At 50.3% G+C, this 27,946-nt stretch overlaps 1 protein-coding gene across 6 annotated transcripts in view; it reads right to left on the bottom strand.

Moving 5' to 3' along the window:
- LOC119951757 (sodium- and chloride-dependent neutral and basic amino acid transporter B(0+)-like) overlaps nt 1-27,946 on the bottom strand; it is a 232,723-nt gene that overhangs the window by 32,889 nt on the left and 171,888 nt on the right. For 4 of the 6 annotated variants that reach the window (XM_038775089.1, XM_038775091.1, XM_038775087.1 and 1 more), the window contains 3 exons: nt 23,541-23,637; nt 15,199-15,308; nt 14,929-15,099 (listed from right to left, as the gene is read on the bottom strand). In XM_038775089.1, the coding sequence (XP_038631017.1) occupies nt 14,929-15,099; nt 15,199-15,308; nt 23,541-23,637 (378 nt within the window). Of the gene's footprint in view, nt 1-14,928; nt 15,100-15,198; nt 15,309-19,717; nt 19,870-23,540; nt 23,638-27,946 lie in introns of those variants that run through there. The other 2 variants (XM_038775088.1, XM_038775092.1) reach the window with 2 other exon arrangements.

Genomic DNA, 27,946 nt, shown 5'->3' on the forward strand with positions numbered 1-27,946 from the left:
TCGAACCGCAGCCTTCTGTGATTTTGGCATTGGGGCCATTCTCCACCCAATCACCATTCCAGATTTCAACATCGGGCAATGGAGAATCCCGCCCATGGTCTTCAAATTCGGAAACGGTGTTGCAAAAAAAAACCAAACGGGGAACATGGAAAGAAATCTCTGAGAATGCTAAGCTGGTAAAAGAAAAAAATGGAAAGTTTGAAAATGCCTCAGTATCTTTGAGTAACTGGTAATGTAGATGGCAAATGATGCGCATTTAAGCAACAGTTCACATTGTATGTGGCAGGTTTAGGATTACAAGTGCAGCCAGATGAATGAAAAATAGCGTTATTGCTAACTGTAGCAGGCACCCAGGCGATAGAGATTTACAACACATTTGTTTTTGAATGGGAGGAAGAAAGCTCGGGTGCCATCATTGAGAAGTTCGATGAGCATTGTGTTTTGAAAAAGAACAAAAAATTTTGAGCAGCAGATGTTTAGAATGCGCACACAGAAGATGGGCGAGTCCTTTGGTAACTTTCTTCCCGACCTCAAACTTGTAAGTTTGTAACGTTAAAATCCTCGATGATTTGAGATCTGATTGCCTTCAGAATTAATAATGATAAGGTGCTTGAACGTCTCTTACGGGAGAATGAGCTTCAATTAGAAGATGCAATTAAGATTTGCCATGCGCGTGAGCTTGCTGCGCAGCATATAAACACATTGAATGCTTGGAGTTTAGATGTGAAAATCAGTAGCGTTGCAGACGTCATTGATATTGTGATGCACTCAAAAGTAAAACATGGCCTAATCAGCGGTGGCCATTTTAAACGCTTGCCAGAAGCAGCCATTAAGTGTAAAAGATGAGGGAACAGGCACCTACAAAGGCAATATCCAGCATATGGAAACATTTGCAAAAAGTGCAAAGACAAAAACCATTTTGCCAAACAATGTTTTCGCAACAAGAAAGTTAATCGAGAAAAATCTATAAATACTATTAATGATATCAACTTAAGAGGGCATATTTTTCATCGATGTAGTCGCGAACGATGACAGAGTCAGTGAAGCCAAACAAAGTAAAATGTCGTCTATACAAACAAAAAGGTTATAAAAATAATTTTGTAATGGTAACAAAAGAAAATTGGACAGTTTAGTTATTGGTAAATAAATCACTCATCAATATTAAAGTGGACACAGGGGTGAGAGAGAATCTCATCAGCATCAGTGGTACTGAAGCTATGAAAATAAAACTCAGAATACTAAACACCCCAGTCTTCTGGACGAACTACAACGGTCAGAAAATGTATCACATTAGGCATGTGTGAACTCGAAGTCCAAGTTAAAGATAAAGTTCACAAAGCCAAATTCTCCACAGTAGCTAAAGATCATGGTTGCTGCTAGGTGTTGAAGCTTGTGAAGCACTCGAACTGGTAAAAAGTGTATCGTACTGACTGTGCACTGCGCACACACTGCAGATCGGTGGAGTCCATTCTGCAGGCTTTTCCAGACATTTTTCAGGCTTTTGCTTTTCACCGACAAGATTCAACTCAAATGATCTCAGAATATGCATGGAGCCTAAAGACCTCAATGCAAATATAAAATGGGAACGCTATCTGATACCGAAGCAAGAGGAGACCACAAGTGAGATGTTAGGTGCAACATATTTCAGCAAATTTGATGCTTTGTAGGGATTCTGGCAACTCAAATTAGATGAAGAAAGTACTAAGTATTGTATGTTCAATACTCCCGTTAGGTACATATTGCTTTCTTCGTTTGCCCTTTGGCATGATCTCAGCGTCAGAAATTTCCGCAGAGCGATGGAACACATTGCTGAAGGCATTCAGGGTGTTCGAGAATCTGGCGATAACATCATCATTTGGGTTTCCACACAAGAGGGACACAATGAAAGGCGAATAAGAGTATTGCAGAATGTCAAGAAAAATGAGCTACATCTTAACAAGGCCAAATGTCAATTTGGTGTGAAGGAAATAATGTTCCTAGGAGACAGGCTGTCTGCTCAAGGAACAAAACCCGATGACATGAAAATACAAGCCATTATGAATATGCCTCAACAAACAGACAAAAAGGGAGTACCGAGAGTACTAGGCATGATTAATTTTATTGGTAAATTTATTTCAAGCCTCTGAGCAAAGACAGCATGCCTTAGAGAAGTTCTAAAAAAGTGAATCACTTCACTTGGACAGGCAAACATGAACAAGAGTGGATCACATTAAAAACAGCGCTAACGACAACTCCAGTCCTAACATTCTTTGACCCGACCAAGATTTCAACAGATGCATCGAAGGATCATCTAGGTGCAGGAAAATGGTAGTGATTGGGGACCAGTAGCATATACATCCAGATCAAGACAGAGTCTGAGTGTCGCAATGCTCAAATTGAAACCGAATGTCCCGGATTAGTCAATAGATTAGAGAATCCCACAGTTAAGTGTATGGTCTACATACTTTCATTGCAGAGGCAGATCACAGACCGTTGGTAGCCATAGTCAAGAAAAGATGATGATGAAACATCAGAGGTATGACTTTGGATTGATCTATACACTGGACAAGCACATTGTAGTAGCCGATGCGCTATCCAGAGGTACAGCAACACAGGCGGTGATGGCAACGATGGTGCAGGTGTTGGCTGTGTTGGTGCTGGCTGCTGGCGGGATGACTCCGAGAGCAAGCCAAAATCTTCCGTGTCCTCCAGTGTGGGCAGGGGGACGAGGGATGGACCTGATGGGGACGAATAGGGGGGCGCCGGGGAAAAGGAGGTTGGCGTGGGGGTGAAAAAGGGGCGTGGGCATGGGATCGGCACCTGAGGGAGCCAGGTTCCGGAGCGAGACTGTGTCCTGGTGGCCGTCGGGGAACTCCACGTAGGCATACTGAGGGTTGGCGTGGTGAAGGTGTACTTTGTCCACCAGGGGTTCCACCTTGTAGTGCCGGACATGCCTACGGAGAAGGACTGGGCCCGGAGTCGTGAGCCATGTCGGGAGCGCCACCCCAGATGTAGACTTCCTAGGGAAGGCAAAAACACGTTCACGGGGTGTACTGTTAGTTGCGGTGCACAGTGGCGACTGAATGGAATGGAGCGCGTCAGGGCGGACCTGCTGCCAGCGAGCGGCTGGGAGGTTCCTGGACCGTAGGGCCAGCTGGACGGCCCTCCATACCGTCCCGTTCTCCCTCTCTACCTGCCCGTTTCCCCCAGGGGTTGTAGCTGGTCATCCTACTGGAGGCGATACCTCTGAATCTCCTGCCGGCCAGGTAATGCCTCCGGTGCCGCACCGCTTCACCGATTGCCTGGGCCTCCTTTTCAACAAAGGAATGCCGAATTTCAGAGGCGTGGTGGGTGCGTGAAAACAATGCCATGGGTCTGCCTGCCTGATTCAGCCTGGCGGCAAGTGCGACATTTGAAGCGTCGCTTTCTGCTTGGAAAGGCAGTGTCTCGTCTACTGCGTGCATCCCGGCCTTGGCTATGTCAGATCGAATGCGGGCGAAGGCCTGTTGTGCCTCGGCCGAGAGGGGAAAATGTGTGGACTGGATAAGTGGGCGGGCCTTGTCCGCGTATTGTGGGACCCACTGGGCGTAATAAGAAAAGAACCCAAGGCAGCGTTTGAGGGCCTTGGGGCAGTGGGGGATTGGGAGCTCCATGAGGGGGCGCATGCGGTCGGGGTCGGGCCAGAGTAGTCTGTTTTGGACTACGTAGCCGAGGATGGCTAAGCGGTCCGTGTGGAATACGCACTTCTCCTTGTTGTACGTGAGATTAAGGAGAGATGCGGTGTGGAGGAATTTAGAAAGGTTGGCATCATGGTCCTGCTGGTCATGGCCGCAGATAGTGACATTGTCGAGGTACGGGAAGGTGGCCTGCAGTCTGTACCGGTCAACCATTCGGTCCATTTCTCGTTGAAATACCGAGACTCCATTCGTGACGCCAAAGGGAACCCTAAGAAATTGGTACAGACGACCATCTGCCTCGAAGGCAGTGTAGGGACGGTCCGATTTATGGATGGGGAGCTGGTGATAGGCGGATTTCAGGTCAATAGTAGAGAAGACCCGGTACTGTGCAATCTGATTGACCATATCAGAAATGCGGGGGAGGGGGTACGCGTCGCGCTGCGTGTACTGGTTGATGGTCTGGCTGTAGTCCACGACCATCCTGTGCTTCTCCCCGGTCTTAACCACTACCACCTGGGCTCTCCAAGGGCTGTTGTTGGCCTCAATGATACCCTCCCAAAGCAGCCGCTGGACTTCGGACCTGATGAAGGCCTTGTCCTGGGTGCTGTACCGTCTGCTCCTGGTGGCGATGGGCTTGCAATCTGCGGTCAGATTGGCAAAGAGTGAGAGAGGCTCGACCTTGAGGTTCGCGAGGCCGCAAATGGTGAGGGGAGGTAGGGGTCCGCCGAATTTGAGGGTGAGGCTCTGGAGATTGCACTGGAAATCCAGGCCTAGTAAGAGTGACGCGCAGAGGTTGGGGAGAATGTACAGATGGAAATGGTCGAATTCCATGCCCTGTACAGTGAGTGTAATCAGGCAGAAACCCCGGATCGGGACAGAGTGGGACCCGCAGGCGAGAGAGATCTGCCGGTTGGCGGGATGGACCGCCTTACCGTGTCCGGGTGGACGAAGCTCTCGGTGCTCCCGGAGTCGATGAGGCAGGAGGTCACGTGGCCGTTGACCAGCATCAATGTGGAAGATGGTGCCAGGTTGCGAGGACGGGACTGGTCGAGCGTGACGGAGGCGAGTAGCGGGCGATCGGCGGTCGAGTCAGATGAGTCCGACGAGGAGCGGTAGCGACCCGTGTCCCGTGGCCTCGTCCCAGGGGGAGGACAAAATGGCGGCATCTGGAGTACCTGTGGGTAAAATGGTGACACCCATGGAGCGCACGTTGTGGGGTCGGGACAAAATGGCGGCGCCCATGGAACACACATGGCGGTGGTGGATGAAGATGGCGGCGCCCATGGAACGCACGTGGTGGGGGCGGCGAAAGATGGCGGCGCCCACTGATCGCACGTGGGGTCGGCGGAAGCAGACGGCAGGGCCCATTGAGCGAGCGGCTGAGGTGAGGGGACCGGTGGCGCGATTGCGGCAACCGTCAGGGACTGACACACCGCTGCAAAGTGGCCTTTCTTACCACAAGCTTTGTAGGTCGCATTGCGGGCTGGGCAGCGCTGGCGGGGGTACTTCTGCTGACCACAGAAGTAACAGTGGGGACCCCCAGGGAGCGCGGTGCGGCGGGCAGTGCAGGCATAGTGTGCGGGGGTGGCTGCTGGGGGTCCGTTTACGGGGTCCACGAGGGGTAGGACAGGTGGGCCTGGGGGGCCGTTTGCGGGGTCCACGCGGGGAAGGACGGGTGGGCCGAGCGGCTAGCGGTGTAAGATCGCGCACTACGGGAGGCGGCCGTCATGGAAATCGCTAGAGCCTTTGCGACCGCGAGGTCGGGGGCGGCCCCTTCCAGCATTCGTTGCCGGATGGGGTCCGATGCAATGCCTGTAACAAAGGCATCGCGCATGAGTAAATCGGAATGTTCCGTGACTGTGAGGGTCCGGCAGTCGCAGTCTCGTACCAGAGGTATAAGGACCCTCCAGAAGTCCTCAATCGACTCACCCGGCTGCTGGACGCGAGTAGAGAGTTGATGCCTCACAAACAGGGTGTTCACCGACTGTGCATAGTTCTCCTTGAGCAGTTCCATAGCTGTGGTGTCGTCAGTCGCATCTCGAATTAGTGGAAAGACACTGGAGCTAAGTCTGGAGTACAGGAGTTGCTTTCTCTCAGCCTCTGTCGGGGGAGGGACCGCTGAAGAGCTGTAGTGCCCCAAAGACTGCAAGCCAGTAAACAAAGTATTTTCTGGCGTGAGGCGACTGCGGATCCAGCTGCAGACGGTCAGGCTTGATTCTGATGTCCATGGTGAACGGAAAATCACACAGCAATAAATTGTAGCGCTAACAATTATACTCAAAGACGAGAGACTAGTACAATAGAGGCTTTATTGCTGTGCGATGCTATTCCTCCATCTGCAACTGTAGACTAAGGTCAGAGTGACTCACACGCATATTTATACACAAGCTCCCAGTGGGCGGAGCTAGCCGGCAGGGGCTTACCGGAGGAACCTGTATTACAGGTACAGGCATACATCCCCCTACTGCAAGTACACATAACTGCAGTGGTTATATCACCACACCCAGTCAGAGGATCTCCCTCTGTGTCCAATACAAGTTCTCTCTCAATCCCTCTTGCAGGATCACCCACTGTCCCTGTAAGAGTCTCTCTCTGTCCCTGTAACAGGGTCTCTCTCTGTCCCTGTAACATAGTCTCTCCCTGTCCCTGTAACAGAGTCTCTCCCTGTCCCTGTAACAGGGTCTCTCTCTGTCCCTGTAACAGGGTCTCTCTCTGTCCCTGTAACAGAGTCTCTCCATGTCCCTGTAACAGGGTCTCTCTCTGTCCCTGTAACAGAGTCTCTCCCTGTCCCTGTAACAGGGTCTCTCCCTGTCCCTGTAACAGAGTCTCTCTCTGTCCCTGTAACAGAGTCTCTCCCTGTCCCTGTAACAGGGTCTCTCTCTTTCCCTGTAATAGTCTCTCCCTGTCCCTGTAACAGAGTCTCTCTCTGTCCCTGTAACAGAGTCTCTCTCTGTCCCTGTAACAGAGTCTCTCTCTGTCCCTGTAATAGAGTCTCTCCCTGTCCCTGTAACAGGGTCTCTCTCTGTCCCTGTAATAGAGTCTTTCTCTGTCCCTGTAACAGAGTCTCTCCCTGTCCCTGTGTGGTGAGATAACCACTGTAGTATGTGTACTGCAGTAGGGGGATGTATGCCTGTACCTGGAATACAGGTTCCTCCGGTCAGCCCCTGCCGGCTAGCTCCGCCCACAGGGAGCTTGTGTATAAATATGTATGAGAGCTGCTCAGACCCTCAGTCTACAGTTGCGGATGAAGGGACAACATTGTACAGCAATAAAGCCTCTATTGTACTAGTCTCTCGGCTTTGAGTATAATTGTTAGCGCCACAATTTATTGCTGTACGATTTCCCAGTCACCATGGACATCAGAGTCAAGCCTGACCGTCTGCAGCTGGATCCACATTCGCCTCACGCCAGAAAAGACTTTGATCACTGGCTCGCAGTCTTAGAGGCCTACATCTCTTCAGCACACCCTCCCCCGACGGAGGCTCAGAAAAAGCAACTCCTGTACTCCAGACTTAGCTCCAGCGTCTTTCCGCTCATTCGAGATGCGACCGACTACACCGCAGCTATGGAACTGCTCAAGGAGAATTATGCACCATCGACGAACACCCTGTTTGCGAGGCATCAACTTTCTACTCGCGTCCAGCAGCCGGGTGAGTCGATTGAGGACTTCTGGAGGGCCCTTATACCTCTGGTACGAGACTGCGACTGCCGGGCCCTCACAGCCGCGGAACATTCGGACTTACTCATGCGCGATGCCTTCATTACAGGCATTGGATCAGACCCCATCCGGCAACGACTGCTGGAAGGGGTCGCCCCCGACCTCGCGGCCGCAAAGGCCCTGGCGCTTTCCATGACGGCCGCCTCCCGTAGTGCGCACACTTACTCCGCTAGCCACTCGGCCCACCCGTCCTACCCCTCGTGGATCCCGCAAACGGCTCCCCAGGCCCATCCGTCCCACCCCTCGTGGACCCCGCAAACGGCCCCCCCAGCAGCCGCCCCCGCGCACTATGCCTGCGCTGCCCGCCGCACCGCACCCCCTGGGGGTCCCCACTGTTACTTCTGCGGCCAACAGAAGCACCCTCGCCAACGCTGCCCGGCCCGCACAGCGACCTGCAAAGCTTGTGGAAAGAAAGGCCACTTTGCAGCGGTGTGTCAGTCCCGGACGGTCGCCGCTATCGCGCCGCCGGTCCCCACGCCTCAGCCGCTCCCTCAATGGGCCCCGCCGTCCGCTTCCCCTGACCCCACGTGCGATCAGTGGGCGCCGCCATCTTTTGCCGCCCCCGCCATGGGCGCCGCCATCTTCATCCACCACAGCCATGTGAGTTCCATGGGCGCCGCCATTTTGTTCCGACCCCATAACGTGCGCGCCATTGACGCCGCCATTTTACCCACAGGTACTGCGGATGCCGCCATCTCGTCTCCAGGGGCCGCCATCACGGGACACGGGTCGCTAACGCTCCTCGTCGGACTCATCTGACTCAACCGCCCACCAACCACTGCTCGCCTCCGTTACGCTCGACCAGTCCCGTCCTCGCAACCTGGCACCCTCTTCCACATCGGTGCTGGTCAACGGCCATGTGACCTCCTGCCTCATCGACTCCGGGAGCACCGAGAGCTTCGTCCACCCGGACACGGTAAGGCGCTATTCCCTTGCGATCCATCCCGCCGACCGGCAGATCTCCCTTGCCTCCGGTTCCCACTCTGTCCCGATCCGGGGTTTCTGCCTGGTTAAACTCACTGTACAGGGTGTGGAATTCGACCGTTTCCGTCTGTACATTCTCCCCGACCTCTGCACTTCACTCCTACTAGGCCTGGATTTCCAGTGCAATCTCCAGAGCCTCACCCTCAAATTCGGTGGACCCCTACCTCCCCTCACCGTTTGCGGCCTCGCGACCCTCAAGGTCGAGCCCCCCTCCCTCTTTGCCAATCTGACTGTGGATTGCAAGCCCGTCGCCACCAGGAGCAGACGGTACAGCACCCAGGACAAGGCCTTCATCAGGTCCGAAGTCCAGCGGCTGCTTCGGGAGGGTATCATCGAGGCCAGCAACAGCCCTTGGAGAGCCCAGGTGGTAGTGGTTAAGACCGGGGAGAAGCACAGGATGGTCATGGACTACAGCCAGACCATCAACCGGTACACGCAGCTCGACGCGTACCCCCTCCCCCGCATTTCTGATATGGTCAATCAGATTGCACAGTACCGGGTCTTCTCTACTATTGACCTGAAATCCGCCTACCACCAGCTCCCCATTCGTAAATCGGACCGTCCCTACACTGCCTTTGAGGCGGACGGTCGTCTGTACCAATTTCTGAGGGATCCCTTCGGCGTCACGAATGGGGTCTCGGTCTTTCAGCGAGAAATGGACCGAATGGTTGACCGGTACGGATTGCAGGCCACCTTCCCGTACCTCGACAATGTCACCATCTGCGGCCATGACCAGCAGGACCATGATGCCAACCTTTATAAATTCCTCCACACCGCATCTCTCCTTAATCTCACGTACAACAAGGAGAAATGCGTGTTCCGCACAGACCGCTTAGCCATCCTTGGCTACGTAGTCCAAAACGGACTACTGGGGCCCGATCCCGACCGCATGCGCCCCCTCATGGAGCTCCCAATTCCCCACTGCCCCAAGGCCCTCAAACGCTGCCTTGGGTTTTTCTCTTATTACGCCCAGTGGGTCCCGCAATACGCAGACAAGGCCTGGCCACTTATCCAGTCCACACATTTTCCCCTCTCGGCCGAGGCACAACAGGCCTTCGCCTGCATTCGATCTGACATAGCCAGGGCGGGGATGCACGCCGTAGACGAGACTCTGCCTTTCCAAGTAGAGAGCGACGCTTCAGATGTCGCCCTTGCCGCCACGCTGAATCAGGCCGGCAGACCCGTGGCATTCTTTTCACGCACCCTCCACGCCTCCGAAAATCGGCATTCCTCTGTCGAAAAGGAAGCCCAGGCAATCGTTGAAGCGGTGCGGCACTGGAGGCATTACCTGGCCGGCAGGAGATTCACTCTCCTCACTGACCAACGGTCGGTAGCCTTCATGTTCAACAACAAGCAGTGGGGCAAGATCAAGAATGACAAAATCTTGCGGTGGAGAATCGAGCTCTCCACCTTTAACTACGAGATCTTGTGTCGCCCCGGCAAGCTCAACGAGCCCCCAGACGCCCTCTCCCGAGGTACATGTGCCAGTGCACAAGTGAACCAGCTCCGTGCCTTGCACGACAACCTTTGCCATCCGGGGGTCACCCGCTTGTACCATCTGATCAAAGCCCGCTATCTGCCCTACTCCGTCGAGGAAGTACGGACAGTCACCAGAGACTGCCAGATCTGTGCGGAGTGCAAGCCGCACTTCTACCGGCCAGATCGCGCGCGCCTGGTGAAAGCATCCCGCCCCTTTGAACGCCTCAGCGTGGAAGGGCCCCTTCCCTCTACCGACCGCAACACCTACATCCTTAGTGTGGTCGATGAATTTTCTAGGTTCCCCTTTGCCATCCCATGCCCAGATATGACGTCTGCCACCGTCATCAAGGCCCTGGATTCCATTTTCGCCCTGTTCGGTTTCCCCGACTATATCCACAGTGACAGGGGATCCTCATTCATGAGCGATGAGCTGCGTCAGTTCCTGCTCAGCAGGGGTATCGCCTCCAGCAGGACGACCAGCTACAACCCCCGGGGAAACGGGCAGGTAGAGAGGGAGAACGGGACGGTATGGAGGGCCGTCCAGCTGGCCCTACGGTCCAGGAACCTCCCAGCCGCTCGCTGGCAGCAGGTCCTCCCTGACGCGTTCCATTCCATTCGGTCGCTACTGTGCACCGCAACTAACAGTACACCCCATGAACGTGTTTTTGCCTTCCCTAGGAAGTCCACATCCGGAGTGTCGCTCCCGACTTGGCTCACGACTCCGGGCCCAGTCCTTCTCCGTAGGCATGTACGGCACCACAAGGCGGAACCCCTGGTGGACAAAGTACGCCTTCTCCACGCTAACCCTCAGTATGCCTACGTGGAGTTCCCCGACGGCCGCCAGGACACAGTCTCGTTCCGGGACCTGGCTCCCTCAGGTGCCGATCCCATGCCCACACCCCTTCCTGCGCCAACCCCAGCGCCCCCCTATTCGTCCCCATCAGGTCCATCCCTCATCCCCCTGCCCACCCTGGAGGACATGGAAGATTTCGGCTTGCTCTCGGAGTCATCCCGCCAGCAGCCAGCACCAACACCGCCAGCACCTGCACCATCGGGGCCATCACCGCCTGTGCCGACGTCACCACCACAGCTACGCCGATCACAGCGGAACGTCCGACCACCAATTCGGCTCAACCTGTAACCTGCTAACCGGATGGACTCTTGATTTTCCTTGTTGGACCCTCTTGTAAATAGCATCCTTTGTATTAGAGTTACATGTCACCCCCGCCGGACTCATTTTTTACAGGGGGTGAATGTGGTGAGATAACCACTGTAGTTATGTGCACTGCAGTAGGGGGATGTATGCCTGTACCTGTAATACAGGTTCCTCCGGTCAGCCCCTGCCGGCTAGCTCCGCCCACAGGGAGCTTGTGTATAAATATGTATGAGAGCTGCTCAGACCCTCAGTCTACAGTTGCGGATGAACGGACAACATCGTACAGCAATAAAGCCTCTATTGTACTAGTCTCTCGGCTTTGAGTATAATTGTTAGCGCCACACCCTGTAACAGAGTCTCTCCCTGTCCCTGTAACAGAGTCTCTCCCTGTCCCTGTAAAAGGGTCTCTCTCTGTCCCTGTAACAGAGTCTCTCCCTTAGCAGGGCCTTTCTCTGTTCCTGTAACAGGGTCTCTCTCTGTCCCTGTAACAGAGTCTCTCCCTGTCCCTGTAACAGAGTCTCTCCCTGTCCCTGTAACAGAGTCTCTCTCTGTCCCTGTAACAGAGTCTCTCCCTGTCCCTGTAACATAGTCTCTCTCTGTCCCTGTAACAGGGTCTCTCTCTGTCCCTGTAACAGAGTCTCTCCCTGTCCCTGTAACAGGGTCTCTCCCTGTCCCTGTAACAGAGTCTCTCTCTGTCCCTGTAACAGAGTCTCTCCCTGTCCCTGTAACAGGGTCTCTCTCTTTCCCTGTAATAGAGTCTCTCCCTGTCCCTGTAACAGAGTCTCTCTCTGTCCCTGTAACAGAGTCTCTCTCTGTCCCTGTAACAGGGTCTCTCCCTGTCCCTGTAATAGAGTCTCTCCCTGTCCCTGTAACAGGGTCTCTCCCTGTACCTGTAACAGAGTCTCTCCCTGTCCCTGTAACAGAGTCCCTCCCTGTCCCTGTAACAGGGTCTCTCTCTATCCCTGTAACAGAGTCTCTCTCTGTCCCTGTAACATAGTCTCTCTCTGTCCCTGTAACAGAGTCTCTCCCTGTCCCTGTAAAAGGGTTTCTCTCTGTCCCTGTAACAGAGTCTCTCCCTTAGCAGGGCCTTTCTCTGTCCCTGTAACAGAGTCTCTCTCAGTCCCTGTAACAGAGTCTCTCCCTGTCCCTGTAACAGGGTCTCTCTCTGTCCCTGTAATAGAGTCTTTCTCTGTCCCTGTAACAGAGTCTCTCCCTGTCCCTGTAACAGAGTCTCTCCCTGTCCCTGTAAAAGGGTCTCTCTCTGTCCCTGTAACAGAGTCTCTCCCTTAGCAGGGCCTTTCTCTGTTCCTGTAACAGGGTCTCTCTCTGTCCCTGTAACAGAGTCTCTCCCTGTCCCTGTAACAGAGTCTCTCCCTGTCCCTGTAACAGAGTCTCTCCCTGTCCCTGTAACAGAGTCTCTCTCTGTCCCTGTAACAGGGTCTCTCTCTGTCCCTGTGACAGAGTCTCTCCCTGTCCCTGTAACAGGGTCTCTCTCTGTCCCTGTAACAGAGTCCCTCCCTGTAGCAGGGTCTTTCTCTGTCCCTGTAATAGAGTCTCTCTCTCTGTCCCTGTAACAGAGTCTCTCTCTGCCCATACCGGCCACCATGGCTGGGTGTTCTGGCCACTGAGGCCATCAGCTACCCACCCCCTGGGCTGCATGCGGCAGACTGTCTAACACTGGTGTCTTCCGTTTGCCCCACCCATCCCAGGTCAAGGTGGCCCATAACTACCGGGAGCAGGAGAAAACTGGAGGAGGACTGCTGGACTCTGGGCCCTCTCCAGATTTTGAGCCCGCCCTGCATTTATCACAGACAGAGATTGAGGCCTCAAAATCTCCCCACATCTCTCTCTCTGACTCTCTATTGCAAAATCGCTCTCTGTTCCTGTACAAAAATCTCTCTCTGTCTCTCTGTTACAGGATAGGAATGGGCGAGGCGCTGCAGAGCTTATCCCAATCACAAGTGGGCATGGTTGATGCACTGCGGAGCATGACCCGGTCACTTGGGGGTGTCCCAGTCACTGAGGGGCATCGCCGAGTGCATCGGCATGATGGTGTGGACCATGGGGAACCACCAGGCCAGACACAATCAGATGATGCAGAAGCAGCTGTGCTCGAACCAGAAGCCCCTCCATCCTAAGGTGAACTCCAGGTCCCTCTGGGTACCTATCTGGAGGCCCCATGGGGTGGAGAGTGGCCACCAGCACTCCCGACGTCCACCCCTCTGAGGAGGACGCATCCCGGGGTCAGCACACAGGACAGGGCGGCACGGCTGTGTATGTGCCGCTGATAAGTGAGCTGGAGCCCTCCAGCCCCAGACGACGTCCGCCAGGGGAATCAAAGACCATGAGATGAGGTAAGCCGCTGGTTGTCCCTATCTCAGATGTGCATCCTGGGGAAACACCAAGACATAGTTGGAGATCTAGGAGGGCCAAGCACATTGAACATTGCTTAGGGGAAGGGTGAGGGGTTAGGTAGGGGGTGAGGAGCGGGTGGGGTTGAGGTGTTGGCGGGGCAGCACTATCGGGAATGGGGTATTGTATAGCACATCAAACAATTCTGTACAAACATTATGATGGCTCTGTCACTTTCTTCCGCAATGCGGGCTGACCCCCAGATCCTTTGCCTGTCTCTCCAGGCAACCCCCTTTCCATGGAACCAACCCACCCTCCGGCTGTGGTTGTCTCCTGGGAGCTGTGTCCCATCCCCTGGGTGTTCAGATGTTGGCTGCTGCATGTCCAGGCATCAAGGTTTGATTGGAATGCCACATGGTCCGCCTACCCATGGGAACCCACTTGGCATGTGTCATGTGCCCACTTAACCACGATTGCCAATTTCCTATTAGCCATTGCCTTCAGCTATGCAGCCAGCGACCTCAGCAGTTGGTGGAGGCTATGGGTGATCGGTGGGGCAGACGGGCAGGGACAGGGGATGTCCCTGACATGGGATTGGGATCCAAGGGTTGTCATGGTGGTGCCACGAGTGATTGCCCGCCCAGTTGCTCCCAGCGCCTCGCCCCCCCCCCCCCCCCCCCCACCTTCCCATGGTGGCCCAACCCTGTGGATGGTCCTTCACTCCCAGCTGATGGTCCCCCATCCCCCGCTGAGCACTGGGGTGGCAAGGCCAGCACCCCCGATCTCTTTGCCTGTAAGCAAAGATTGCTACTCCCTCTTCGGCTCGCCACTGAAGCCCTTCTGTCAGGTTCATGTTTTTAAAAAGGAGTACCAATCGGCGCTAGCGTGGGCACTTGCTGGGGAGTCCGGTGAATGTCAGGAGGCTCTTGTTAATTGTATGCAAATGGGCCTTGAGTGGTGACAATTGGTTTCTCACCACGCTACAGGGGGATTCCAAATTTGCCTACGGGCGCAGGCCGGTTGCATTGCAAACTGTTTGGCGCCTGGCGTGGTTCCCGTTTCTGGCCTCTTCCGCTATTCATTGGCATCGTTACGCTTGAGCGTGGGTGTAACAAGGCCAGAAAATCACGCCCAAAATCTCTCTCTGTCTCTGTTTCAGGATCTCTCTGTGTTGCAGAATCTCTCTCTCTGTTACAGGATGTCTCTCTGTCTCTCCGATACAGGATCTCTATCTGTTACAGAATGCCCATATGTCCCTGTTACCAAATCTCTCTCTGTCCCCCTGTTACAGAATCTTTCTGTCTCTCTGTTACAAAATCTCTCTTTCTAAGTACTTCAACATTTTTAATATTGGCAGCATGTTACTTGTTACTAAAGAACGTTAAAATTATGATTTAGGGAAGTGTGGCTGCAGTGACTAACCTGCCTATCAACGCCATGATCTAGCCCCTTTCCATACCTTTTGTGAATGCCTGTGTCTCAAGGTTGTCTCAATTTCTGTGCTAGCCTGCATAGCTGGTTTTATTTTGTAAAACATGGATATCGCTAACACTTACGAGAAGGTCAAAGTATTTTTTGCTCACCTTGCACATGTTATCACCTTTGGAGTAAACAATTACGAGCACGGCAATAATTGGGACCCACATGAAATAGAACACTATAATTAGCCATCCAAGCACGATTGCCCAAGTAGGATACTCAATTTTTCCATATGCCGGTTCCTCAGTTATTATTATAGACCAAATTAGGATTGTCTGCTTCCACAGAAAGAATAATTAGAAACATATTGAGTTAGACAATCTGCAGCTTGATTAATGGCAGCTTAAATCACTAAAAATTACACATATCCTTACCGTCAAAAGACCTGGTGTGACAATTAACCAACACAATCTCCACCACATCCAGAAGAGCCAATGCTTTCTTCCAATCATCATCTCAATATCCTTGATGAATGTGTTTAACCCTGTGAACAAAAATTAAGAGAGGGCCAGAGTCAGAGATGATCACCTGGTTAGTCTGAACTTCAGTGCAGCTTGTTTGAAGTTGTCGTTTATTTTCTACATTGGCATCGCCAACTTTATATTTTTCAGCATTTCAGATGTAGGGTAAATTCATTCACAGCTGCCAAATTACCTAAGTCAGCCAATCCGAATTGCCACATGCAGTTGTGCTAATACACATGAAGATACGGATGTCAAAGGAGCACATCTGTTCGGGGAATTTCACAGCTATCCAGCTATCAGGTATTTCATTCCCCTGAGTGACCAGGTGACAGTTCTCGCTTAAGATCTTTATTCAAGATCTAGCAGGGGAACCTGTTTTCCACCACATGATCCACAAGTTCTCCGAACAAAGGAATACAATGGTAATCATATATTTAGGCGCAACTCCAAGTAATTTACGTACACCAGTCAAAATTGTACACTTATTGAAAGGTAATCAATGTCCAATCAGAAATAATAGTGATTACTGTGAAGAAATGATTACTTCATTTCTTATTTCTTTCCCATAGTAGTATTTAACCAATTCCAACAACTCGACTCTTGCCCAATCATCAGCAAGGCACGTACACATAGCTATACTTTCAGTAAACACATGTCCATGGTCCTTGACTCTGGCACCCTGACCACCGACTTATGACTTCTATCAAAACACTTTTTAAAAAATGTAATAAATTTAGAGTACCTAATTATTTTTTTCCAATTAAGGGGCAATGTATCCTGGCCAATCCACCGAGACTGCACATCTTTGGGTTGTGGGGGTGAAACCCATGCAAACATGGGGAGAATGTGCAAACTCCACACGGACAGTGACCCAGAGCTGGGATCGAACCTGGGACCTCAGCGCCGTGAGGCAGCAGGGCTAACCCACTGTGCCACCATGCTGCCCTCTCTATCGAAAAAATTTTGCAGTCCTGGGCTGTTAACTGGAAAGCAGTGGTGTATGTATTACAGTCCTCGTGGTCTATCAAAGTTCCTCTTACTCCATTATTTTTACAGCTGTACCTTGCAGCCCTCGCAGTTTCCCAGGAACCTTGCTGTAGTCAATGATTTCTAGCCCCTTGGCTTTGTCCAAATGGGCCAAATTAGCAATTGACAGTTCCTTGCTCCTAACCCCTTCGTCTGAATTGCAGGTACTACAAACGGACTTCAGTTCCATATTCAATGTCCAACTTGGTCAGTGAAAGCTTCTGTTTATTAACTAATTTCAAGCCATAATCCACAGTGTGATCAATGTTATTGCATTCTAATCGGCCTAAATAAGGAGGGATTAATTCTTAATTGATTTAAGGAGTGCGTGATCAACCTGTGAATGATCTAGATGAGAATGGTCAGTTTCTAATTTGTTTCTAAGGGTGATGGTCATCTATTGATGTAATATCCCATAGTCTCTTATTTTTTGGGAAAACAAACAAACTCAATCAAATAAACTCAGAGATCCTTGACTGGCCCGCTAAAGTATCAATTACTCGTGGGACTATCCCACTCATTAAAATTAATTTCAGTATGGCAGCACGGTGGTGCAGTGGTTAGCACTGCTGCTTCATGGCGCCGAGGACTCGGGTTTGATCCCAGCCCTGGGTCACTGTCCATGTGGCGTTTGTACATTCTCCACGTATCTGCGTGGGTTTCAACCCCACAATCCAAAAGATAGGTGGATCGGCCATGCTAAATTGCCCCTTTATTAGGAAAGAAAAATAATTTCTGTTACTTGTTAAGCTAAAATAATGTTTTGATATCTCGGTTGTCCTTTTTGATTACAATGCTAAAACCAAGTCACAAGATCAGCTTGTGTTGCTGAATTCGGTATAAATAATATTGGGTTGTCATACTTAGATTGTGAGATAACTAGATTAAAATTAATAATTTAATGTCGGTTTCCTAACCTTGAGGCTAAGAATGCCTGGGTATTTGATGTCTCATATAATAACTCTATCTCTGTATGTAATAATATTAATAATAATAGTAGTATTAATAATAACCTTCATTATTATTGTCACAAGTAGGCTTACATTGACAAGGCAATGAAGTTACTGCGTAAATCCCCTAGTCGCCACACTTCGGCGCCTATTCGGGTACACAGAGGGAGAATTCAGAATGTCCAATTCACTTACCGCATGTCTTTCAGGACTTACGGGAGGAAACCGGAGCACCTGGAGGAAACCCACGCAGACATGGGGAGAACGTGCAGACTCTGCACAGACAGTGACCCAAGCCGGGAATCAAAGATGGAACCCTGGAGCTGTGAGGCAACAGTGCTAACAACTGTGCAAATATATCGCATTGTGTTTCTCCCTGTAAGTGTGGGACTAGACTCTTGTGTATATGGCCCCACTTAAATAAATATGAGAGCCCATGTTTTCTGGCTTCACCAGTATTACTGTAACTCATAAACCATCTACGAATCATTTGTAAAAGTTGAAATTTGACCACTTGCTATGTTAGTAATTTCATTCATCGATTCCAATGTGGATCAAATGTCATTTTAACTTGTGAATTGCATATTAAAATGTTCCAGTTTTCACAGGGTGAAATCTTACTCCTTAACTCCTTATATTATTATTATTGATCACGTTCTTCCTTTCCTCCAGCCTTTGAGTGGGTAATCTATGCAACAAGAAAATTCACTTTTTAAAAAATGTCAGTTTCCTCTTCACATCAACTTAGATTGATGTTTCTTTCGCTATGATGCTCCCTACCTGCAGATCACCTGACACAATATAATTCAAAATAACATAATACATGGACTTATAATATTCTCCAGCTCTCCATCCTCCGTATCCATCTTGTGCATACTCCTCACCAAATTTACTTGCTACCAGACCCTTCACTGTTCCAATTCAAATGATTTACCCTTTCAATTTAATTTTGCTCATTTTGAAATACCCATTGAATTTTACCCAATACCCTTTTGCTGTTTTGATTTCATAGAATCATATAATTTACGGTGCAGAAGGAGGGTATTCAGCCCTTCGGGTCTGCACTAGCCCTTGGATAGAGCACCCTACGCCTCCTATCCCCGTAACCCAGTAACCCCACCTAACCTTTTGGAAACTAAGGGGCAATTTAACAGGGCCAATCCGCCTAACCTGCACACCTTTGTACCATGGGAGGAAACCGGTTCACCCGAAGGAAACCCACGCAGACACAGGGGGAAAGTGAAAACTCCACAGTCACCCGATACCGGAATTAAACCTGGTACCCTGGAACTGTGAGGCAGCAGTGCTAACCACTGTGCCACCATACCATCCAAGTCCAGTCTCTATCTTCTACCCTTGATTACTTAATCATATCCAGTTTGATTAAGTCCACTAGAGCCGTGGAGAAATCTTGCAGTCCAACAAAATATTCTTATATCTTTAAAACAGAAATCAAACATTTTGATTCGAGACATTAATATATTTTGAATGCGTGTTCTTTATCTTAGATGACATTATTCTCAAAAACAATTTGCTAAATTACATTGCATTTTTCACTTCCAATGTGTTGTCCCAAATTCAAATTACAGTGCTGTTGGCATTCGGATTTCCATTAATGTTTATTTAATACTCATTCAAAAGAAACTTTGTTCTTATACCAGTAGAAATGACTTAAACTCTGTGTATGTTTTTTTCTCATTAAAAAAGTCAGTTATTTTTTTATCATCATTGTCATTCTCATTATCTGTCATACAGATTACATTTTTAATTTTGTCCCGCCCATTGTGTTAGCTCTCCATTCACTCTGCTGTTACCTTTTGACAGAGTCACATCGGCCCCCTCCAACAGCTCTTCTCTTGCCCTACTCACTTCCTCATCTCCCATCTACGCATCATATAAATGACCCTTTCCTTCAATGTTGGTACAGCCCCTGTCATAATATACGTCTATGTATATAATGGAGTGCAGACAGGCAGTGATTGACACACAGGATGACCAGTAAGCACACAGAACACAGCAGCCAATTACCAGACAGGACACAACCACTATGAAGCCAGAGGGCACCAGTTTTCCCACTCTCTCGGGACCCAGACTCTGAGACAGTCAGAGTTCGTGAGCTAGCCAGTGCAAACACCATGCATGTAAGTCTGGTCAGGCTAGTATCAGGTCTCCAGTCAAGTCAGCATAGTGTCAACGCACAGTTGAACATGTATACTAGTTTAGATGTTAAATAAAATTGTGTTGCATCTCATCAAGTGTTGGAAGTTTGTCTCTCGCTACACTGCATCAAGTGCAGTCCACATCGACCCAGCCGGCCTAACACATCATGGTACCAGGTAGTGATGCTGAAAATTGGCGGACCTACCTTGAGTGAATCAGCGTTGACCAGCAAACAGCCATCCGGTGACCATGGAAAACGTCCGCCGTCCTCCGCAGCTCCGCATCGCCGGCAACCTCAGTGAAAATTGGAAGATCTTCAAACAGAAGTTCCAACTCTATCTCGAAGCCACCGACCTCAAGGCCGCATCGGACACCATGAAGGTCGCACTATTCCTCTCCACAGCCGGGGACCACGCCATCCACATCAAAACCTCCCTTACATTCGCTGAAGGCGAAGACAAGACGAAATTTAAAACACTCCTGCTGAAGTTCGACAGCCCCTGCGACATTGAGGTGAATGAGAGCTTTGAACGGTACATTTTCCAGCAGAGGCTTCAGGGTAAGGATGAACCTTTACAATCCTTTTTGACCCATCTCCGCATCCTTGCGCAGTCATGTAACTATGACTCGACAACTGAAGCGCAAGTGCAGTTGTGTGCCACCAACCTTCTGGCCTCTGACAAACGGGTGGTCCAAATTTGTGAGAAAACAGCCAAGGATCCTCTGCTGCAGCATGTGATGCAGCACCTTACCAATGGCTGGCAGTAGGGACAATGTCCCCAGTTCTATAACAAGGTCTCCAGTCAGTTCAGTATAGTGTAGAACCACAGCTAAATATGTATATTAGTTCTATCATTGAATAAAACTGTGTTCGATCTTCTCCAGTGTTAGAGGTCTGTTTCTAGCTTCACTGCATCAAGTGCAGTCCACATCGAACCAACCTGCCTAACACTTCTGGGAGGAATCAGTCAGCTGTGGTGACCTGCACTTCAGCTAGTGGAGTCTGTCCCATATACTTCTGAATTACCGTTGCTGCTGTAAGTAGAAGCTCAAGATAAGCACATTGGCTGCCTCAGTTTCTATCACTTGTTTGAGCCTTCGACCACTTTTTACTGGACACCAGGGCCGGGATTCTCCCGTACCTGGCGGGGCAAGGGTTCCCGGCGGCACGGGGTGGTGTGAACCACTCTGGCATCGGGCCACCCCAAAGATGTGGAATCAGGGGCTAGGCCCACCCAGAGTGGTTGGCGCCCCGCCGGCTGGCGGGATAGGGACTTGGTGACATGCCAACTGGCGCCGAAGGGCCTCCGCCATCCAACGCGAGTCGGCGCATGCGCGGGAGCGCCAGCGCGTGCTGGCGTCAACCCCGTGCATGCGCATCGGGAATGGCGGAGGACCATGGCCTCCGGTGCGGAGAAATAGAGTGCCACCACGGCACAGGCGCGCCCGCGGATTGGTGGGCCCTGACGTGGGTCAGGCCACCGTGGGGGCACCTCCTGGGGCCAGATCTCCCCCTGACCCCCCAGGAACCCCAGAGCCCACCCGCGCCGCCAGGTCCCGCCGGTAAGGGACCTACTCTAATTTACGCCGGAGGTACCAGCTACAGACGGGCGGGACTTCGGCCCATCGATGGCCGGAGAATTCGGTGTCCATTGAGTCGCGCCGGACCCCGCCATTCTCCGAGGTGGGTGGCTCGACTCATGCCAGCCCGGTTTCTGGGGGGGGGGGGGGGGGGGGGGGGGGCGGGAGAATTGGGAGGATGGCGGGGGCGGGATTTACACCGACCCCCAACGATTCTCCCACCTGGCGGGGGGTCGGAAAATCCCGACCCGCGTGTCTGTTGGAATCCACCCGTTTTTGCATTTTGCCGATTTATTTTCTGTCCCTGCAAACGATGTGTCGAGACGTAGACCCCTCACCTTCCAACTCTGCAATGAACACTAGTTCAGATTTCTCAGCAGTGGCTGCCATTGCAAAATCCAGATTTCAGAGACTACTCTCAGAATTAATCCCCTTTGCGGGATTGTGATTTCTCACCACGGTCCTGTGATGTTCCCCTCACTCTTTCAGTCATCTGGCCCCTGAGTATGGATCTGCCTTTTACTCAGCGGCTGATCTAGTCTGACAGCGCCCGGTCGGTGAGTATCGTCAAAAAACAGATAATACTCACCAAACAGTAGATCTGCCTTCACAGCTAGCCTGGGCGGACCCCATCCTTTTCACCAAACTGATAGAGGAATTTCACATGTATCCAGCTACCATGTACTTCACTTCCCTGAGTGGCTTTGGATTCTCGCTTAAGGGGCAGAATTCTCCGACCCCACGCAGGGTCGGAGAATCGCCCGGGGCCGGCGTAAATCCCGCCCCCGCCATGGCCGGAATTCTCCGCCACCTGGGAATCGGCGGGGGCGGGAATCATGCCACGATGGTCGCGGGCCCCCCGTGGCGATCCTCCGGTCCGTGATGAACCGATGTCCCGCCGCTGTCAGGCCTCTCCCGCCGACGTGATTTAAACCACCTCTGGTGCCGTCGGGAGCAGGCGGCGCGAGTGGGCCCCGGGCCTGGTCCTGGGGGGGGCGCGGGGCGATCTGACCCTGGGGGGTGCCCCACGGTGGCCTGGCCTGTGATCAGGGCCCACCTATCGGCGGGCGGGCCTGTGCCATGGGGGCACTCTTTTTCTTCCGAGGCGGAAGAGACCCCCTCCACCGCGCATGTGCCCGGGTGACGTCAGCCGCCGCTGATGCTCCGGCACATGCGTGGATTCACGCTGACTGGCGAAGGCCTTTCGGCCAGCCCTGACGCCGGTCGGCGGGGCGCCAAAAGCCGTTGGCGCTGGTCGGTGGAGCGGGAGCCACTCCAGCGGGGGCCTAGCCCCTAAAGGTGCGGAATTTTCCGCACCTTTGGGGAGGCCCGACGCCAGAGTGGCTCCCGCCACTACGGTAAGCCGGGAAGGGGAGAATCCCGGCCAAGATCTTCATTCAAGTTCTAGCAGGGGAACCTGGGCCGGGATTCTCCCCTACCCGGCGGGGCGGTGGGTCCCGGCGTACCGGAGTGGCGTGAAATCTCCGCACCCTTTGGAGCTAGGCCCACGCCGGAGTGGCTCCCGCTCCACCGACCGACGCGAACGGCCTTTGGTGCCCAGCCGACCGGTGCCATGACTGGCCGAAAGTCCTTCGCTGGTCGGTTTGAGTCCGCGCATGCGCCGGAGCGTCAGCGGCTGCTGACGTCACGCCGGCACATGTGCGGTGGAGGGGGTCTCTTCCGCCTCCGCCACGGTGGAGGCCATGGCGGCGGCGGAGGAAAAAGAGTGCCCCCACGGCACAGGCCCGACCGCCGATCGATGGGCCCCGAACGCGGGTCAGGCCACCGTGTGCGCACCCCCGGGGTCAGATCGCCCCCAGCCCCCCCCGGACCCCGGGGCCCGCTCGCACCACCTGCTCCCGCGGCACCAGAGGTGGTTTAAACCATGTCAGTGGGAGAGGCCTGACAGCGGCGGGACTTCGGGCCATCGCAGGCCGGAGAATCGGCGCAGCGCCAACCGGCGCAGCACGATTCCCGTCCCCGCCGATTCCCGGGTGGCGGAGAATTCCGCCCCTGCTTCCCATGTGATCCACAAGTTCCCAGAACAAAGGAATACAACCATAATTATACCTTTAGGCTGAACTACAAGTAATTTACATGCACCAATCGAACTTGCACACTTATTTGAAGGTAACCAATATCCAATCACAATTAATAGTTCTAATTACTTAATTTGTTTCTCACAGTAGTACTTAACTAATTATAGCAACTCTACGCTCGTCTAAATACAATATCCAATCATCAACAACGCATGTACACATCGCTATATTATCAATAAATAGATATGTATGGATCTTGACTGTCTGGCACCCTAACCACTGACTTATGGTTTCTGTGAAACACATTTGCAGTACTGGGTTGTTATCTGGAAAGCAGTGATGTATGTTGTTACAGCCTTCTTGTGTTGTATCAAAGTTCCTCTTTGTCCATTGTTTTTGCAGCTGCACCTTGCAGCCCTAGTAGTTTCTCAGAAACTTTTCCACAGTCAATGACTTTTAACCCCTTCAACATCTAACTAGATTTTGTTGCACTTACCATAAATGCATAAGGCTATGAGTTCCAGTACAGCAATCAAGATTAGGCTCCATCCAGAACAGTAATGATCAAGTAAATTTATCCAGTAAATCCCAGCCTGAAAAGATATTAGAGAACGTGATGAAGAAAATGATCCTTTGCAGAGAACTGTACGTTGCTCTAACCTTTTCTCTTAAATGAACTTTAAGGCAGCTAATTAACATCTGAGAACAAGAAAATGCACATATTGGGGGAAGTTTTAACCATGCCCAGTTGATGGGAAAATGACCATTTCGACCAGTCACCCAATTTTACCCTCTGGAAAAATAGGGGGGGATATACGACATATGAGCCAAACTGCCTGGCACATCAGGTCAAAATAACTTTCATTCTCTTCTAGCCAATTTTCCTATCACTACAGTTCAATGGAATATATCCTTCGCAGCACAGTTACATTGTTGTCCTTTGTTACTTAATAATACCGAGGAACTATTTCTTTGGTTGTGACAGAGCTGAGGAGAATTGATTATTTCTCTCGGAGCGTCGTGCATTTTTGGAACTCCCTTACACAGAGAACAGCGGAGGCAAGGACATGTAGTGTTTGATTAACAATGGAGTCGAAGGCTATCGGGAGAAGGTGGAATGTGGAGTTGAGGCCGCAGTCGAAACAGCCATGATCTTATTGAATGGAGGAGCAGCGTTGAGGGGCCGAAGGGCCTACTCCTAATCCGTGTGGTTCACTTAATATTTCCCATTGTCTCAGCCTGAAAAAAACTCCCTTCCCTTCACTCCATCACAAATCCTTTGGCATAAAATAATTTCACAAAGCAGCAGTAATGACAGTAAAGCTTTTTATTTTTTCACACATCCGCACCCGATACATGAAAAATATATCCTTTATCTAATGTTGTGAGGAAGGTTATTTCTGGCTGTCCTTGGATTCAAGGATGTTTGGAAAGTAGCAGTGGTTAAACCCCTTTTTCCCTCATACCACACATATTTCATGCAGATTTAGAAAAACCCTGCAATTACAATTGGATAAGGTCACTATAGTAAGTCCTCACTTAATGTTATTTGCTTCCTGAATAACGTGATGTCATGTGGAACAACGTTAAACCCATAAGACTGTCTGTGAACGCTGGGTTCTAATTGGAGAGCAATAGGAATGAAAAATGGTATTGTGTAGACTCTATGTTTCTATGCTATGTTCCTATGTTCCTAACGCTAAACAAGGGCTTCCTGCATTATTAACGTATTAACAATTGTTTGTAACTTTGTTATCAACTTATTGCAATTGCTAAAGGTAAATCAGATTGACAGCTATAATTCATTCATGTAGCAAATGAAAAGGACAGCCTGACACCGCAAAAGGTCAGAAGATAGATTGACTTTTGTGCTTCATGCATTTAATTATGTCCTGATTTTTTTTCCCCAAAGCTTCTTGATGTTGAGAATTGCTTCTATTTGACTAATATGAAATATCCAGTTCTACATAAAATATCTTTGCATTATATTTAACCTCCATTACACCACTATATGCTACTATAATCATGATCTAATTAAATGGTGGAGCAGGCGTGAAGGGATGAATTGTCCACTTCTGCTCCTAAATCCAATGTTCCTATGCACCCAGGATTTGTTCCAGCAGCAATGGAGGAACAGCGATATACTCTAAGTCAGGATAGTGTATGAATTGGAGGGGAACTTGCAGGTGATGGTATTCCCATGTAGCACTGCCCTTGCTCGTCCAGATGATGGATTGCAGGCCTGGAAGATGCTGTTGAAGGAGTCTTGTTGAGTTGCGGTAGAGCATCTTGTAAATGGTACACGCTGTTGCCATTGTGCAAGAGTGGTGCAGGGAATGGATGTTAGAGTTGGTGGGTGGGGTGCCGATCAAGTGGACTGCTTGATAAAAGGAGCGATAAAAAAGGAGGCAGAGAGAATAAGCGAGGGAATAACTCAAAGTCCAGCAGGAGAGGTGAGAGCACTGTGGGGATCAACAAAGCAGTGGAGAGGGAGCGGGGAAATCATTGTAGGCCTCCAAAGAAAATCAAAGTGTGACGCCACAAGAAGTCAGGTAATTATTTTTCCTCTTTCTATAGAAGTTAAGGCATTTGTTTCAAATTTGGATCTGGGAAATTACAAATTTAAGTTGGGTTACTATAGTGGTAAGTGAATTAATTAGGTTATAAGCTCAGGTGAAGCCAAGAAGTATTAATTGAAATTAATAGTGGCAGGGAAAACATGATGGCATCCACCCCACAATCATATCTGAGTGCCATATTTAAAAGGTGCCTTACATCCATCCAACTTCCATCACTTTGTTCATGATCGAGGGTAGACTGATGGGCAGTAATTAGTCGAGTTGGACAACACATCACTGGGCAATTTGAATGTCAGGCTCATACATTACTCTCCTCTCCCTCACCCGCCTGCCCCCCTCCCCCCCCAAAACAAAAGAATGTTCTGTTAGAAAATGAAAACATTTAAAGCAAGATGCCAGAGCGGCCCTTGCTGATGGAAGTCAGTTTAGGGATACACAGAAGTTTCCAGAGTGAGGGGACTTCCACAGGGACATTGGAAGACTCACCATGGTGTGACAAGCAGAAGGGAGCCTGTTGAAAAGTGAGAGGAGTGCAGGACTAAATCTTCAAGGTTATATATCTGCTGGGACTATGGCATAACTGTAAAGTTAGATTAATTAGTTCATGTAGAAGCACTTTTTCTTTAGCTTGTTTTATTAGTTACCTATTCAATAATGTTTAGTCTATATTGATTTTAGTTTGATTGTTACAGTAAAAGTGCTAAAATGTGTAATCTCATCCGACATTGGGGAAGTCATATTTATTTTTTAAAGCTATTGGTCTCCATGGGGATTGTTCCACTTGGTGTAAAGCTTCATCAGCTCTCAAGAAGCTCAACATAATCCAGGACAAAGCAGCCTGCTTGATTGCCACACATCCAACCCACCCACCACCACCATCTTAAACACTGACTTCCTGCACCACCGATGCACAGCGGCAGTAGTGTGATGCACTGCAGCATCTTGCCTTCAAGCCCCCTTCAACTGCACCTTCCAAACTGGTGACCTCTACCACCTAGAAGGATAAGGGCGGCAGGTACAAGGGAATTCACATAATCTGCATGCTTCTCTGCAAATAGAACATAGAACAGTACAGCACAGAACAGGCCCTTCGGCCCTCGATGTTGTGCCGAGCAATGATCACCCTACTCAAACCCACGTATCCACCCTATACCCGTAACCCAACAATCCCCCCATTAACCTTACTTTTTAGGACACTACGGGCAATTTAGCATGGCCAATCCACCTAACCCGCACACCTTTGGACTGTGGGAGGAAACCGGAGCACCCGGAGGAAACCCACGCACACACGGGGAGGACGTGCAGACTCCACACAGACAGTGACCCAGCCGGGAATCGAAACTGGCATTTATGCTAACCACCATGCTACCGTGCTGCCCACTTTTTTTTTTTGAAACAAAAATCATACAACATTACAATTTGGAACTACATCAGCGTTCCTTCACTTCTATTGGATCAAAATCTTGGAACTCTCCCCCCGCCACCGCACCAATACTGTGGATGTACCAACACCAAATGGGCTGCAGTGGTTCAAATATGTGGCTCACCATCTCTCAAGGGAAATTAGGGATGGGAAACAAATACTGGCTTTGTCAATGAAGTTCACATCCCATGACAGAAAATGTTGCTAGTTTATACTTATATTGTATTTTCTCTCTTTTTTTTAATCAATGTGTTTGTTCACATCTGTTGAACTTCAAAATCCTCCCAATTGTCAGGCTTACCACTAGTTTCTAGAACTTCTTCTGATCTAATACTATCTTTAACTCCTCTTAATAGGTATGTTTGGACCATTTTATCACAGGGATTTCGTGCCTTAAAGGAATGTATACTTAGACTAAATTAGTATTAATTATTTAAATGTTAGCCATTGCTTGTTTTCCATCGTATATTTTAATGTCGTTTTCCAATCTCCCTTAGCCAACTCATCCTTCATTCCAATGCTCCTTGCTTTGTTTAGATTTAAGACTCTAGTTTTAGATTAGTTAACTCACTTCCAAACTCAGGATAAAATTCTACTACGAATAGTTTGTTCGCTAATTGGTACCTTGGTACATTGATTTCAGAAACTTGTCCTACTGATCTAGAGAAATCCTGTCATGCTGTGCTCACTCCTCCTGAGAAGCCCCTTTACGACAAGTTAATTAATTTACCCTTATTCATTGCTCAATACTTTATCCAAAATAGCCTGTCCTCTAGTTGGTTCCTTAACATTCTGATTTGGAAAACCATCTCGTATACCTTACATGAACATGTCCCCCAAACCATCACTGCCAATTATGTTTGCCCAGTCTTCATGAAGATTAAATTCCCTCATGATTAT

This window comes from Scyliorhinus canicula, chromosome 17 (assembly GCF_902713615.1).
Source record: "Scyliorhinus canicula chromosome 17, sScyCan1.1, whole genome shotgun sequence".
Classification (NCBI taxonomy): Eukaryota; Metazoa; Chordata; class Chondrichthyes; order Carcharhiniformes; family Scyliorhinidae; genus Scyliorhinus; species Scyliorhinus canicula.